Here is a 16697-nt window from a genome sequence, read left to right as displayed (position 1 = left end):
GCCAAACGTCAATCCTTGGTATGAGACGGTGTGTCCATCTCCCTGTTGTCGCGGCGTCCCACTGCGATTGCCATCGCGCGATGCTGTTCTGCCGTTCTTTAGCTCTGAGTTCCTCGGCACTTTGTGCGGTTGTCCTCTTTCGTTGGTAAAGGTTACGCCTTTCCTCAGCTAGGACTCTGAGCGGCAAAGTTCCGGAAATGACACACACTGCTTCCTCTGATATTGTTCGAAAGGCGCTGGCTACTCTTAGCGCGCTCAGTCGGTAAACTGGACATGCTTTCCTCCATGATTCTTGGATCTCAAGTGCGTCGGCCCAAATGGATATACCATATGTGAGGACCGATGTAACTACTGATGATAGCAATGACCTCCTTGTCTGCTTCGGGCCACCGATGTTGGGCATCAATCGTACTAGGTTGGCTACTACTGCTGATGCTTTGGTGGTCACGTGTTCAACTTGTTGTTTAAAGTTAAGTCGGGCATCGAGCATCACTCCCAGATATCGAATGAATGGTTGGGATGTGATTTCTTGGTCTCCGACGTTTAGATTGATCGTTTCCACCACTTTTCTGCTAGTGATAAGTACAGCCTCGGTCTTCTGTTTAGCCAGTTGTAAATTTACTGTGTCCATCCACTGGTTAATTCGCTCAAAGGTGATAGCGAACATATGTTTTATCTCATCAAGATGCTTGGCGACTATTACTACGGCTACGTCGTCCGCGTACGCTACCAGTTTGACGTTTCTTGGTAGTTTCAGTCTCAGCAATCCGTTGTACATGACATTCCAGAGAAGTGGACCGAGAACAGAACCCTGCGGTACACCTCCAATAACATCATACTCCTTTGGACCATTCTTCGTGTCATATCTCAGGACTCTATCTGTGAAGTAGCTAGCGACTATCCTTCGTAGGTATCCTGATACGTTCATCTCTTGAAGGGCTTGCATGATGCAATCCCATTTGGCGGAGTTAAAGGCATTTTTTATGTCTAAAGTTGCCACCAGGCAATATTTCTTCGTTCCCCCCTTCCATCTGGTACCGGCGATTGCGTCTTTGGCTATACCGACAACCAGGTTGATCGCGTCCAGGGTTGTGTGTGTGTGTGTGTGTGTGTGTGTGTGTGTGTGTGTGTGTGTGTGTGTGTGTGTGTGTGTGTGTGTGGATGTTTGTAAACCTCTCATAACTTTTGAACGGCTTGACCGATTTGATCGCGGTTGGTGCCATTCGTAAGGGCTTGACTGAACTTAGATTTTGAGTATACTTTGGAACGATTCGGACGGGTAGATTTTGAGAAATCGTAAGAAAAGTACAAAAAAAATTTTTTCAAATGGGGTTTTTTTGGAATAACTTTTAAACGGCTTTACCGATCAATTCCAAAAACTAATCAGCTCTTAACATCAAAAAACCACGTCGATCGCCTCCAGTCCGAAAAAAGTGTTTTTTCGGAATCACTGCGAAATTTTTCGTCTATCAATTTAAATTTAAAGATTTTTCATGAAGCTTAAAAAACTGCGTTGAATGCCACCAACCGCGTGAAAATCGGTTCATTCATTCAAAAGTTATTGCCATTTGAAAATTCAAAAAGTAGTGGTTTATGAAACTTCTATCAAACTTTTCAGCTCGAAGAGCTGAAAAGCATACAAAAGCTATTTTTTTTGAGCTCGGAGAGTTCAAAAACGTCACAAGTCCAATTTCAAGCGTTTAGGTATAGGATTGGCGGGAAGTTGCAGGGATGGCCTTCAGGGTCAACCGTTTTCCTAATTTATTTTATAGTTTTTGTTAATTTTTTCAAAATAAAATGGCGTTAAAGCGCTAACAGCCCTATGGTTATTAATTTAAGGCTAGTTAGATCCTTATAAACCTTACAAAAAGTAAAATAACACGGTGGATTTTTTTTTTGCTTTCAACTTCTGGCAGGGGACTGATCTTAAAATGCCTGAAACAACCTTTGGTTTAATGAATTTAATGAAACAAATTAATTTTCGGTACTTTTTATTAAAGAAGATTGTTAGTTAACTAATTAAGATCATAAACATCCCAGATAGCAAAATGACGTATTAAGTTATTCCGAATGAGCTCAGATTTCTGATTTTGACGTCAGAGTCTACGTCTAAAAGACGTCTTTAAGACCTTCTGAAGAGGTCGAATGCGCCGCTTATTGTAGACTTTAAGAACTCATCAAAACGAGCTCTTAAAGAGCTCTTTTTTCTGAACTCGCACAAATGAATGATTTTTGATCTCTATACGCTATTATAATGATAACAATAATAAGTACACAACAAAAATAATATTAATAATAATAATAATAATAAAAGTAAATTATGAAAAATAATTCAGAGTTCCATGAAGCACCGATGCTGATTTCGAATGTTTATTATTTTAGTTAGACCTAATATTGTCGGTTTAAAGAGAGAAAGTGAAAATCGCAATTGCCGTAACTAAGATTCGAACCCGAGTCGCGCGCGTGCTAGATCGATACCTAACCCTCTACGCTGTTCAAACGATATGTCGTTACATATCTCATTATTCTTATAAGCTAAGTTTATATAGTGATGAAATGTTGCGATCATTGTCTATATTATTTATTCTATTTGATACTCTGTATCGATAGAGAAAAAGTAACTTTTACGAATATTTATATACTAAAAAATATTCAAAAGTCTACCTGTAATATTTTTTTAAATAGTCTATATAAATTTTGTTTACTTTTCACAATATAAAATCTAATAGATAAATTAATGAATATTAAAAATTCAACAATAATTAATAAGTATTGTAACAGGGAAAATCGAACTTCCCGGGGTCATTATCGACCCCGATAATTGACGCACGGTAGGTAAGGGTTTTCCCTTACTTTTCGATTTTTGACAAGAGTTTCGACTTGTCACCGGGCGTGCTAATCAAGATTCCCCACTACTGTTCCCGGAAAATGAAGCGGGGCGTAACAATAAGAAAGTTCGAGAGCCTGAGCTGAGGGTTATAAAAGAGCGAGCACGAAAAACATCGAGGCTTTTTCCCTTCTGGAAGCCAGTGGCCTTTTGCCTTTTGTGAATCAGTGACCTTGTTGAGATTAGATAAGTCAAGAGAGTGCAGTTTTGAACGCCGACGATAGAAAGCAACTACTGAGGAGTTTATTACGGTATTTGGAATTAGACAAGCCCTGACCGGAAGCTAACATAGTGGTTTGAGACGACAAGACGCCAAGCGGCGGAGCCAGCCAAGTTGGACCGGAGTATCAGTCGTCGTGGGATAAAACAATAATTGAGTCTCCAGGTATTTTCGATTAATTTAGGCCAAAATTGATTATTAATTTAATTAAGAGGCTGAAATAATTAAAATTAATTTCTCGAGCGGTCATTTTTATATTAGCAAGTTTTGTACTTTAGAAATTCATGCGCCAAGGTCATTTAGCTAGTTTTTGTTATTGGATATTTATTTTAAAAGAATGAGATTAATAGTTTATTTGTGAATTTACTGTAGAGAATTTATAAGTAATTTATTATAGGCCTGTTGGCTATGATAAATTAATTTTAGTTAAGAATTTTCGAGATATAAAGAAAAGTAAATTTGAATAAGAAATGAAAATGCGTAATTAAGTCAGTGAAGGTCATTCTAGAATGTATGTAGTTAAGAGTTGTATTGAGACGCTTAGGATTCGAATAGTTGATGTTTAGAATTTTGTTTAGGAAGATTAAAATTAGTAAATCCTGTAATGAGTTCAGTAGAATTTATTAATTGAAAATATTAGTAGAAAATTTAGTAAGTGAACTAGTACTGAAATTTAGCGATTATGTAATGTAGTAAAATTTATTTGCAGTAAACAAGTGTTGGCGTAAAATTTAGTAGATTATGATAGTATTGTAAAGTTTTGGAAAATTAAATTTAGGCCGGTGGATAAATGTAATTGAATTGTTTAAGTTAGAAAAGTGCTAAATCAATTATTAAATAATTGATTGAATTTAAGGATAATTTATTAGATAAATTCGATAAGAAAATTTGGTGAATTTGGTAAATTTAGTTAATCTGGAGATTAAATTTATTTAAGGAAAATTGGTTAAAATTTTATTTAAGAAAATTTGAGAAATGAAGTTAACGTCCGGTGGATGATTTTATATGGAATTTAGTAAGATTATATGGTATTCCGTCAGGTAGACGAGGTTGTTTATGTGAAATTAGTTCAGATAATTGAATAATTAAGAAGTTTTTATTGGGTAAAATATGTTGTTTGTTATTCCGTCAGTTGGACGAGGGTTTAAGAAATTAAGAATCTAGATGCGTGATGGTCTATGATTAAATTTAGAAATTAGGAATCTAGATGCGTAATGGTCTATGATTAAATTTAGAATTTAGGAATCTAGATGCGTAATGATCTATAGTTGAAAGAATTTAAGGATATTTAGTTGTAAGTTTTGGCAAGTGCCTGCGTAGGTGAGAGGTCCTCACAATTAAGTAATTGATAAGTTAATTTTAAGGGTAATATTATTAAGGAATTTTGTTAAAATTAAATTGTTTATATTAAATAAATAATTGAATTGTTAATTGTTAATAATTGTTTCTCAGTATTAATTTTTCAGCCTTTCTCAACTTCTCACGACCCGATCTTTCCTTCTCATGCTCCCCGGTTTCTGGGACACCGAGTATAAAATCCCAGTGGCGCCCTTTTCAAAGAGGAAAGGGGTGACCAATTGGACAGGGCTAACCACCCCGTTACAGTATATAGTTATAAGATATCGTTAAATTCGAATAAAATGTTTAAAATTGATACATGCAAACTACTCCTTAAATGTAGAAAGTGTTTTGTCGAAAACTATCCACTTAGGATAATTTCCGTATTTGTTTTAAAATTTATAGTTAATTTGAGATTAGGATATTAAATAAATTGTGCGTCGATTTGTAGGGGAATAAAATGAAGATTTATTTATCCCCAGAGGAGGAAAACTCAGTTGCACTGAGAAAAAACCTCCTCGAATGAAAAAATGTACAAGTAAGAACGCAAAGCGTGTAGTGCGAATAAGACTATGTGTAAATTGCCGTCGCAATCAACACGAGGTGAGCTCAACCTTTTTAGAAACGCAAAATGTATTAATTCAGAATTCGTGAATTGACGCTAACTTTTAAGTTAACTAGAGTCGATTGATAGTGCAATACTAATTAATCGACGTACAACGTCAGTGTAAATACTGATAGATTATAATTATTAGTGTAGGAACTAATTAGATAATTTGACGTCAGAATTGAATAATTGATGAAATTTGATTTGATAGAATGATGGTTAAATGTCGAACGATGAATTTAATGTAATTTATTATAAGTATTGCGTATTAACTATGGATTGACTAAAGCCGCGTGGCTGATGCAATCCTTTCTCAATATGGCGCGTAATAACCGCGTAGCGTCACTTATTAATTTTGATTTATTTAACTCACTGAATAATTACTAATGAAATTTAATGATTCGAGAATTTAATTGGTAATTGAAATTAATGAAATTAATAATATTTAATGAAAATTTTAAGTGTTAAAGTAAATGCGTATTATACGTGATAAATCAGAAAACGATAGACTCAGAGTAGTCGTACTAGTACAAGCGTCCAAGCACAACTGCTTTCCGCCCGCCACGCGAGCCGGCTTCTCTCCCGCTAACCAGGGCGCGCATGAGCGACAGCCATGGTGTGACACGAATTTACACGAGTTGGAGCGATCAAGCCCGAAGGCGCAACTCCTCATATAAATTTCTATTGAATGTTTTTTCTATCGGTTAAACAGAAAGTTCACATAATTTTTTCAGATTAGAATCCAATTTTATTATTCTATCGAAATTAGTTTGATTACGAACCAGATTGTAATATTATTGCCTATTACTTCATAATATAATTTAAAATTTTTTAAAAATTTAATGAACCTGAATTAAGAGAAATGAGTTAACCTATGCCAAGTGTATATCTATATATTAATCTATTCAAATTGTTTTAAATCATTTAATTCAAATTATTTTTAATCATTTTCAATTTAATTTCTCAATCAGGAAAGTAATAAATGAAAAATGAATAAGATTTTGACAGCTTTATATTAAAAAGAAATTTGTGTTTTTGTTTATAATGTCTATAAGCTCATTATACGCAACTCAAAAAGAAGTCCAAAAAAGGGACTCAGTTAGATGTCAGAAAATTGACTCCAAACTTATGAGTTCATTAAGAGCTCTTAGTTCTGACCTCGTAAAAAAAAGCTCCTTAAGACGTCACATTAGGACTTCTATAAGAAGTTTTTTAAAAGACTTCATACTGAAATCTTTCTGACTTGGATGCTGACTGGGATTATGGACCAAATTATATATTATTGACGAATAATTTAAAATTTAATCTTAAAATTTTAATTTTGTGAATGGGACACAGCCTAGGGGACTGATATTTTTGTGGTTTACGAATTTATAGCAAAAAAACCAAAATTTATTTCATTTTAGTTTTCAATGCTCCAAATAGAAATGTTTTTTTCACTTTCGTAATAAATTTTTTTTAGTAACAAAATAACAATTTTTCTATATAATAAAAAAATGCCTGAAACAGCGAAAAACATCCTTACAGAGAATCACTCATATACGTGATGTAACGCGCCATGTCAGCAAAATTGCGCTCACAGTACTAACCCACAGAAATTAGTCAGTTTTACCCAGTTTGGCTGTGCCAACTAGAAATAGATCGAAAAATTATAATTCTTTAAAATTTCGATATCAAGTAGGTTTATATGAAATTCTAACAAGTATCTAATGGCGGTCTCAATTTGTTTATGAATAATAGGCAAACAAAAAAAAACGTAAATTAAAAATTAAATATCTCTGAAACTATTAATCTGGCAGGTTAAGTTTTCACATAAAATTTGTAGAGCTGAAAAAATCTACAATTTTGCTTATGGGTAAATTCCCGTCGGACTGTTAGTTTATTAATTATTAACAATCGAAGATTTATAAACAAATTGAGCTAGTAAGCTGAAAAATCAATCGATTTCATTTTCTATTTTTTCCACATATTTCTGGGAATAAAAGGAATATTTTTAATATTTTTCAAAACTTTGATTTCAAAAATTAGATTTTTAAAAATCAAAAAACCGCTTTTTTGGGAGCCAATATCTCCGAAACTAAATTTACTACAGCACTCGCACCTACTCTAAAAAATTTAGAATTTAATTGCAAAAAACTTGGCTATTTTGAAAAAAATTAATTTTTGATTGGGGTCAAATAATAGCGAGTTGAACACGAGTAGATTTTCGATAAAGCGAGCACGTTCACTACCCGGACTAATGGTAGAGGGGGAACTGCTTGTTACTGTGCTTGGGAAGCCGATATCAGTTCAGCACTAGAGTTCCCTTTTTGATCTATTTCCAATTGGCACAGCCGATTTGGCTAATTTCTGTGGGCTATATTCAACCGATCTTTATGAAATTTAGTGGGCTTATTCTGTGGATCAATACCAAGATGATGTTCGAAGATAATCAAAATCGGCCGAGTAGTTTACAAGTTGTGGGTGTTAAAAATTTTTTTTTGCTTCTAAGAAATTTAGAATTTTGTATGTTTTATGAAAATAATTTTCAACATGTAAAAGATAGACGCAATCTATTGAATCCATTTTAAATTTCATTTAAATACCTCCCTTAAACTATTACTCGTCTAGTTTTGATAATTTTTTTTAGTTAACTCCGTTATTTTAAAATTAAAAAAAAATTTTTCTTTAAACGTATTTCAGCCCTTTTTCTTTAAATAATTTTCAAGCCGTAAGAGTTAGCTTCAATCTATTAAATTTATTTTAAAATTCATATGATTATTTTTAATTTAAGATATTATTTGTCGACTTCTAATACATTTTTCAATTAAGGGATGAAATACGTGTACAAGGCCGTTTTCATGCTGATTTTCATTAATGTTTTTAAGGTATAAAAAATTAATATTATTTATTGAAAGTATCAGGTTATTTTATACATATAGTTATGAGTATTTTTTATGACCCTTAAGTTAGCACATAGCCGACAAAAATAATTTTTAGTTACGGATATCTCGAGTAGGAATGGAGTTACGGCAAATGGACGCATATGAAATTATTTGGCGCGAAAAAATCTATATGTACAAAATTTTTAAATTTTGAAAAATTTTTCAGAAATTTTTTATGACCAAAAATAATTTTTGGAAAGCTCTCAAAAAGTTCTGAATCATCCGAATTTCTCAAAAACTTGTTATTTTCATTTATTTTCAAAAATTTATAGGTACATTTGTTTGAATTGCGTTTTTGTGCTGGGAGCTTTGGTTCAAAATTACTCCTTAAAAAATAATTTTATTCTTTAATAAAAAATTGTACATACAGTTTTTCTAAAAATTTTCATTTTTCTGAAATTTGAATATTTTCAAAGATATCAGCACTAATAATTCCTAATATCCATTGATAATTATAAATAATATTAGTTTTTAAATTCTTAATTAAAAGAATCCACAGAGTGTGCCATAGAACTACTTGTTATTGCATATACACTTCTCACAAAAATTAAGGACCAAGAAAAATATCGAAATTTTGAGGGGGAATTTTAACAGGCTGTAATTTATCGAAAAATGGTCGTACGGTAAATAAAAAAAGGAAATTGTAGCTCTAAGTGTTTAGTTTTAGGATCTAAGTTCCAAAATTTTTGTTTTTCATTTATTTTCGAGTAATGTTAAAAAAAAACACCGAGAAAAAAATTTTCAAAATGTTTTTAGTTTTTTTTTCTTTTAGTTTACGGGCTCGGAAAAAATTTTTTTTAATGAACCTCTTCATGGATCAGACAACTTGTTTGTTTAGCTTCAATTTGCTTTTTTATAAAGACGTCAATACAAGCATTTCTCGCTGAGATATCGCTGTTAAAATGGAAAATGATCATTTTGTCTTTGATTATCGATATTTCAGCAACCAATAAACGTACAGAAAATACAAAAATGTAGTGACTCATTTTCTCAACGATTTTCATTGACCGCAAATTTATTTTCATTTTAATTAAAAGTGCGACCTTTTCGGAGCAAAAATTTTGGTCCCTTAATTTTTGTTAGAAGTGTATATGCAATAATAAGTAGTTGTATGGCACACTCTGTAGATTCTTTAAATTAAGAATTTAAAAACTAATATTATTTATAATTATTAATGGATATTAGGCATTATTAGTGTTTTTATGAAACGTACATGACAATTTTTTAAGAAATAAGTAGGTACATATTTCATTTGAACGAAAAAAATTTTTTTTTTAATTTTTATTCGACAAAAATTAAAAAAAACATTTTTTAATTTTAAATATTTTTGAAAAAAATGGAAAAACTACAAAGAAAAAAAATGTACATACAGTTCTTTGATAATAAATACATAAGTACTTTTTTGTTTTTTCCAGAAAAAATTTTTTTTCAAATTCATATCCGTATCCAAAAATTTTTTAAAATTTTTGGATGCGGATATCTCAGAAAATATTCAAATTTCAGAAAAATGAAAAAATGTACATGTGTATTAATTGAAAAACTGTATGTACAATTTTTTATTAAAGAATAAAATTATTTTTTAAGGAATTATTTTGAACCAAAGCTCCCAGCACAAAAAACGCAATTCGAACAAATGTACATATAAATAATTGAAAATAAATGAAAATAACAAGTTTTTGAGAAATTCCGATGATTCAGCTTTCCAAAAATTATTTTTGGTCATAAAAAATTTCTGAAAAATTTTTCAAAATTTTTAGATTTTGTACATATAGATTTTTTCGCGCCAAATATTTTCATATGCGTCCATTTGCCGTAACTCGTGTCATTGTGTCCTCCGACTTAGCAGTCTATGTGCAGTATGGAAGCCACAATTTTTATTTGAAATCGATGGCACACAAAAATTACTTCATTTATATGTGTATCTTCGAGATGAACCTCAATTTAAAAAAAAAAAAGTAAAAATTTGCATTTTTTAGAGGGCTGTGAAATTAAGTCGTGATTTTTTAAGACTTTTTCACACATTGTTTATCATTAAAAAAGTAGTTGAAATAAAAATATCGCTTTCGATTGACCGTTCATATTCAAGGTAATTGTATAAAGAAAATTATAAGCCATATCACAAGATGATTGGTTTAAAACTCTTTGAGCTAGACTGCACACAGTTTTGAAAAAACTCGTTTCGAGAAAAACGCGTTTGAAAAAAAAGTGACAGAAAAAGTGAATATAAAATAGTATTAAAGTTATTACTAAATCGCTTATAACTTTTGAACGAATAGGAATGTTTACTTGAAATTTTGAATCTATATTTTTGAATAGTTTTATAAGCGATTTATAAAAAAAAAAACAATTGAATTTTTTTAAGCCTGTACACGTATTTCCCCCATTAATTTCTTAGTTGAGAAAATTAAAAAAAAATTAAGAATAAATCAATTTTTAGTTTTAGTCAACAAATGACTTTCATAAGTTACAAATCTAATTTTTCAGATAGATGTCTATGAACATCTCTTTGTTGTAGTCGGTCTCGTAATTTACACATAAATTTTTATTTATAAAAATATAAAAAACTATCAATTTTAGGACATTATTGTCTTTTAACAACGTTTTTTTTTTTTTTCTAATAATTAAACAAAAAATCTACCTACAGTCGACGCTATCTGTATTTGATTACATTCTTTCTCCGTATTTGACGATTTTACACAGCTCTTATGGATAAGGACGAATCAAGTACACAGAATGATCCTGTACGGGCGAGTGAAATACAGGAGTGTTGACGGTATACATTTCAGGTGTGGCCGAATAGTGCTTTTTTATTATTATTATTAATGTTATCATTATAATAATAAGTGTGAGAATTCGTCCGATGAGGCACTGGGTACGGGTCTATCATACACTGTATCCGTGCTCACATGCGTGTAAAATATTTGCACGAGTGTAAGATAATGCATAAACCCATGCCCCGTGTCTCATCGGACAAATTCTAACTTCTTATAATAATAATTATTAATATAATTTTATTTTGAACCCAAAGCTCTATTGTTCAACTATCATAATATCCTATGTATATTGCGGTTCTGTTCTCTGTTGATTAAATGATACTGAAGTTAGCTGACAACTGTAAATTTTTTTAATTTTTGTAACAAGCTCAATAACAATAAAAAAATGCTGCTAAAAATTTTCACCCAGAATTTTTTTTAATTTTCTCATGTGGAATTTTTAGTAGATTTCATAGAAATCTAACTATTGCATTGGTCCTCATGACGGAACTTTTGAAAAATTTTGCTATATTTCGACTCAGCTCGTCAAGCGAATTCAGAAAATGCATATGGTTCAAAAGTTTATATATGTATGTATTTATATATATATATATATATATATATATATATATATATATATATATATATATATATATATATATATATATTTATATATATATGGGATATAACGCGGCTTGTCAGGACGATAGCGTCGCCAATTTACAACGGATCTCTACCAAACTCAACATACTTATTCTACAGATGAATACCAAAGTCAAGTTCGAAGATGAGCTTAATCGGTCAAGTAATTTAGAAATACCAGGATTTCAAAATTTTGAAAATCATAAAAATTCATATTTTTTCACTTTCGAACTCGAATAACTTTTGAATGGGATAACTTATTGCAATTCTGTAAATTGCATCCGAAAGCTCTTTAAATAAGCTTTAATGTGAGTACCATGTCATATGTGTAGTCTCAAAATTATGCCCCATTTCCCTATGCCAATTATGAAATTTTTAGTAGATTTCATAGAAATCTAACTATTGCATTGGTCCTCATGACGGAACTTTCGAAAAATTTTGCTATATTTCGACTCAGCTCGTCAAGCGAATTCAGAAAATGCATATGGTTCAAAAGTTTATATATGTATGTATTTATATATATATATATATATATATATATATATAGCTATATATATATATATATATATATATATATATATATATTTATATATAAATGGGATATAACGCGGCTTGTCAGAACGATAGCGTCGCCAATTTACAACGGATCTCTACCAAACTCAACATACTTATTCTACAGATAAATACCAAAGTCAAGTTCGAAGATGAGCTTAATCGGTCAAGTAATTTCGATATACCAGGATTTCAAAATTTTGAAAATCATAAAAATTCATATTTCTTCACTTTCGAACTTGAATAACTTTTGAATGGGATAACTTATTGCAATTCTGTAAATTGCATCCGAAAGCTCTTTAAATAAGCTTTAATGTGAATACCATATCATATGTGTAGTCTCAAAATTATGCCCCATTCCCCTATGCCAATTATGAAATTTGCTATTGCACTAGTTTTAGTATTTGTCCGTCGATATATATTTTTGTCGATTGCATATAAGTTAAAAGCCCTAGTTCTGTATACAATCTTCGTTATATTTTTTTCTATTCATGATGAAATCTACTTCCATTTCGGCTGCCGAATGGTCTTTTTTTTTTATTAAATTTTTTTTCAAAATATTTTCATTGCTAAAAAATTCTAAAAAAATTCCAAATGTCGTTCAACTTCAGTGTCATTTGATTATTATCAACGATTTTTATTTTCTTTTAAATATTTTTATTATTTTGAACTAAATAAAAAAATACATAAACATGTTGGGGTTCTATAAAAAAATTCTCCTGAGATTAAACATTTTTTCACCGCAATTCACTATGGCGGCTATGTCGACTGATATGAATACACGCTTATTTTGTTTTCATTGTAGTACAGGCACGTGCACCCAACCAAACAACGGCAGAACGCCGTATCCCTTCCCTCTAAAATTGAACTGCGCGTCGTATACGTACTTGTGCCTATTGTTTCCACTTAGTTGACTGTTGACTATTGCCTAACCGACAACTAAGCATTTATGAAATTTTACGTATATTTTATTAAAAAAAAAATAGCTCTTAATTAATTTTTTTATAAAATATACAGTAATAATAATAAAAAGAGAAGAGTATGTATAGAGCAAATCTTAAGAATATAAGAATGTATGACCGGCGCTATACAAACACTAGTTATGATCGCCTAAGAAGAAACAGTAAGTTAAAACTAAGTAATTATATTAAAAACAGCAAACGCTTGATGATTTTTGTATTTTTCTATTTTATAAATTAGAAGTGAACTAAAAAAATATATTTTTTTTAACAAGACGCACTTATAGCTTTTTAATTGTTATACTTGTGAAATTTTTTTCTGTTGTAATTTTTTCAAAAAAAAGATTTACAATTTTTCTAATCTTCAACAGACGAAATTTTTTTATTATAATTTTTTGTCACAATTTTTGCAGTGTCAAAATGATAAAAATAGTCAGATGCTGAAAAATGTAATTTTCATCAAGGAATAATGCTAAATTAAAATGATATTAAAATTAACTGACGTTCAAAAATTTTGGATCTTTTTTTTATTAAATTACTACAAAAAAAATATTTTTACGAAATTGCACGTATAATTTTTTAAATTTTCAATAAAAAAATTCTAAAAATTTGTAGATGTCGGATAACCTCATTGTCATAAAATTAAAAGACGTTTAACAATTTGTAATTATTTTTTTATTAATTTAATTTGAAGTTAAAATTTTTTTTTAATTTCATACGTGAACTAGTTTTACTTTCATATTTATTTATAGAAATTTTTTCGATAAAAGAAATTATTAAAATTGTTACATGTACGCTAATTTATGATACTAAAATTAGCCGACGTTCAATATTTTTTGATTTTTTTCAACAATCAAATTATAATTAAAAAAGTGCTTTAAAAAAATTGCACGTATAATTTTTCAAATTTTCTGCAATAATTTTTCTTTTAATTTTTTTTTTTGATAATTTTTTCAATGAAAAAGATTGAAATTTCCAGATGTCAGCTAATTTAATGTTTATCGCAAATTTGATAATGATATAAGTCTACAAAATTAATTTCTTTGATAAAATCATAATATTCAAATATTCTTTAGATTTAAAAGAAGAAATTGGACCTGTATCTCGGCATAGAACGCCTCTTGTCAATAATATTTCTAAACAACGGAAGACTGCTGACAATGGAGCGCCTGAAGGTAATCAAATTTTTATAGTAAAAAAAGCCGTAATTTTCTAAGCACAAAACTAAAATAAAATCCGTGAAATATTAATTATAATATTGAAATTTATTTTATAAATTGCGATTACAATAATTCATACGTTTATATTTTGCAGTCAAGACTCAGAATAAAAGACCGCAGCAGAATACTGAAAAGAAAGACAAAAAGACGGCCAAAAAACGTAAAATAAATGACAACAAAATAAAAGAGCCAGCAGTCCCAAAGTCATCAAAATCAATTGTTGATTCAGGTAATTTACTGTTCATATTATGACGTCATTTACTAAATATTAAAAATTTGTAAATGAACGGTCGTGAGTCCATTTTCAAATTATGATTGATTTACATTACATAATTGAGTAAAATTTAACTATTGATTCAAACCACAAATTCTCGAAACTGTAAAAAAAAAACTTTAAAACGTAATAATTAATAAGAAATAAAAAAAAAAAATAAAAAAAAAGTTTAAAAAAACACATATTCCACAGCACTAACTAAAAAAATTTTTTTTACAGATAATGGTAATAACGTTCCCCCTGTAATAAATGAATCGACAACTCCAAAACAAGCAGAGACGGAAACTAGTGAGTGAATCTTGAAATTTTAAAATTTGGATTGATCTCAGTGTCATAAATTTTTTCAACAAAAAAAGGCGGAGATCAAATAGTATTATTTCATTTAAAAAATGTTACTAAAATTATGAGGTGATCAACAATTTTTAATTTTCTTCATCAGTCCAATCAGAGGTTTAAAAAAATAAAAAAAAAAATTTTTTTAAATGTCTAATTTTAATTCCATTTTTTTTTCTGCTATAATTTTTCAAATAAGAGATATCATAAAAATTGTCAAATGTCTGCTAATTTGAATAAGATATAATGAACAATGAAAATTTTTAGATTAATAATATTATAATATTTAGTATAAATGGCAAATTGATTTTAAAAATTGCGATCAAAATCATTTATATGTATATATTTTCCAGCCAAGACTCAAAATGAAGAGTCGATGAAAGAAGTCAGTAATGGTAGTAACGTTTCAACTGAAACGACAACTCCGGAACATCCAGAGACGGAAACTGGTGAGTGAATCTTCAGATAATCTTAATAAATTCTTCGTATAATCATTTTTCCTAACCAGAATGAATAAGTATTGAAAAATATTAAATGGACTAGAAAACCAATATTCCTTAATACTTTTTTCTTTATCTCAATATTTTTTTTTAATAAGGAAATTTTTATGATACTAAAATTAACGAATATTTAACAGTGCTTTCGATTTTTATAAATGAATAATATGAAAAAAAATTAATTAAAAAATACTAATTTTACAAATTAACAAAACTTATAATTGGAAATTTTCCGAAAATCAATTTGTAATATTTGAATTATTATGAAGTTTCTAAAAATTTTAAAGTTTGGATTGATTTCAGTATCATGAATTTTTTCAACAAAAAAGGGTAAAAATTCTCGTCAATCAGCAAATTGAATTTTTTTTTTCAAGTAATACTAAAAGTAACAGACGTTCAACTATTTTTCACTTTAATCAGAAATTAGATTAGAAGTTAGAAAAAATTTGTTTTAATTTATTAGTTTTCAAATCTTTAACACGTGAAATTTTTTTTTTGTTTTTTTTTATGATAAGTTTTTTAATAACAAACTTCAAAAAATATACGGAGATCAAATAGTATTATTTTATTTAAGAAATGTTACTGAAATTATGAGGTGATGAACAATTTTTTATTTTCTTCATCAGTTCAATCAAAGCTTAAAAGAAATTAAAAAAAAAATTTTTTAAATGTCGTTTCAATTTCTTTTTTTTTTCTTCCTATAATTTTTCAAATAAGAAATATTATAAAAATTGAAAATTTTCAGATAAATAATATTATAATATTCAGTATAAATGTAAACTTAATTTTTTAAATTGCGATCAAAATGATTAATATGTATATATTTTCCAGCCAAGACTCATAATCAGAGATCGTTGAAGAAAATCAATAATCGTGGTAACGTGCCACCTGTTCCGAAGATATCGACAATCCGCAAACAACCAGCGACGGAAACTGGTGAGTGAATCTTCAGATAGTTTTAATAAATTTTTCGTATAATTATTTTTTCTAATTTTTATGATACAAAAATTAAGAAATACTTAACAGTGCTTTCGATTTTCATAAATAAATAATATCATGAAAGAAATTAATTAAAAAAATTTACATTCACAAATCAACAAAAATTATAAGTGAAAATTTTCCAAAAATCAATTTGTAATATTTGAATCATTATGAAGTTTCTAAAAATTTTAAAGTTTGGATCGATTTCAGTATCATGAATTTTTTGCAACAAAAAAGGCTAAAAATTTTCATCAATCAAATACTAAAAGTAAAAGACGTTCAACTATTTTTCACTTTACTCAGAAATTAGATAAGAAGTTAGAAAAAATTCTTTTTAATTTATTACTTTTCAAATATTTAACACGTGAAATTTTTTTTTGTTTTTTTTTTATGATAAGTTTTCTAATAACAAACTTCAAAAAATATACGGAGATCAAATAGTATTATTTTATTTAAGAAATGTTACTGAAATTATGAGGTGATGGACAATTTTTTATTTTCTTCATCAGT

General features: G+C 29.1%; 1 protein-coding gene across 1 annotated transcript in view; it reads left to right on the top strand.

Moving 5' to 3' along the window:
- Positions 1-16697, top strand: part of LOC123258433 (uncharacterized protein DDB_G0287625-like) — a 54281-nt gene that overhangs the window by 34780 nt on the left and 2804 nt on the right. The window contains exons 2-6 of the mRNA XM_044718434.1: positions 13959-14057; positions 14197-14331; positions 14596-14664; positions 15063-15158; positions 16038-16142. Coding sequence (XP_044574369.1) covers positions 15086-15158; positions 16038-16142 — 178 coding nt within the window. The 5' untranslated portion in view covers positions 13959-14057; positions 14197-14331; positions 14596-14664; positions 15063-15085. The remainder of the gene's footprint in view (positions 1-13958; positions 14058-14196; positions 14332-14595; positions 14665-15062; positions 15159-16037; positions 16143-16697) is intronic.

Source organism: Cotesia glomerata, linkage group LG2, assembly GCF_020080835.1.
Source record: "Cotesia glomerata isolate CgM1 linkage group LG2, MPM_Cglom_v2.3, whole genome shotgun sequence".
Classification (NCBI taxonomy): domain Eukaryota; kingdom Metazoa; phylum Arthropoda; class Insecta; order Hymenoptera; family Braconidae; genus Cotesia; species Cotesia glomerata.
The sequence above is the reverse complement of the archived record's forward strand: the minus strand, read 5'-3'. Positions and strand labels throughout refer to the sequence as shown.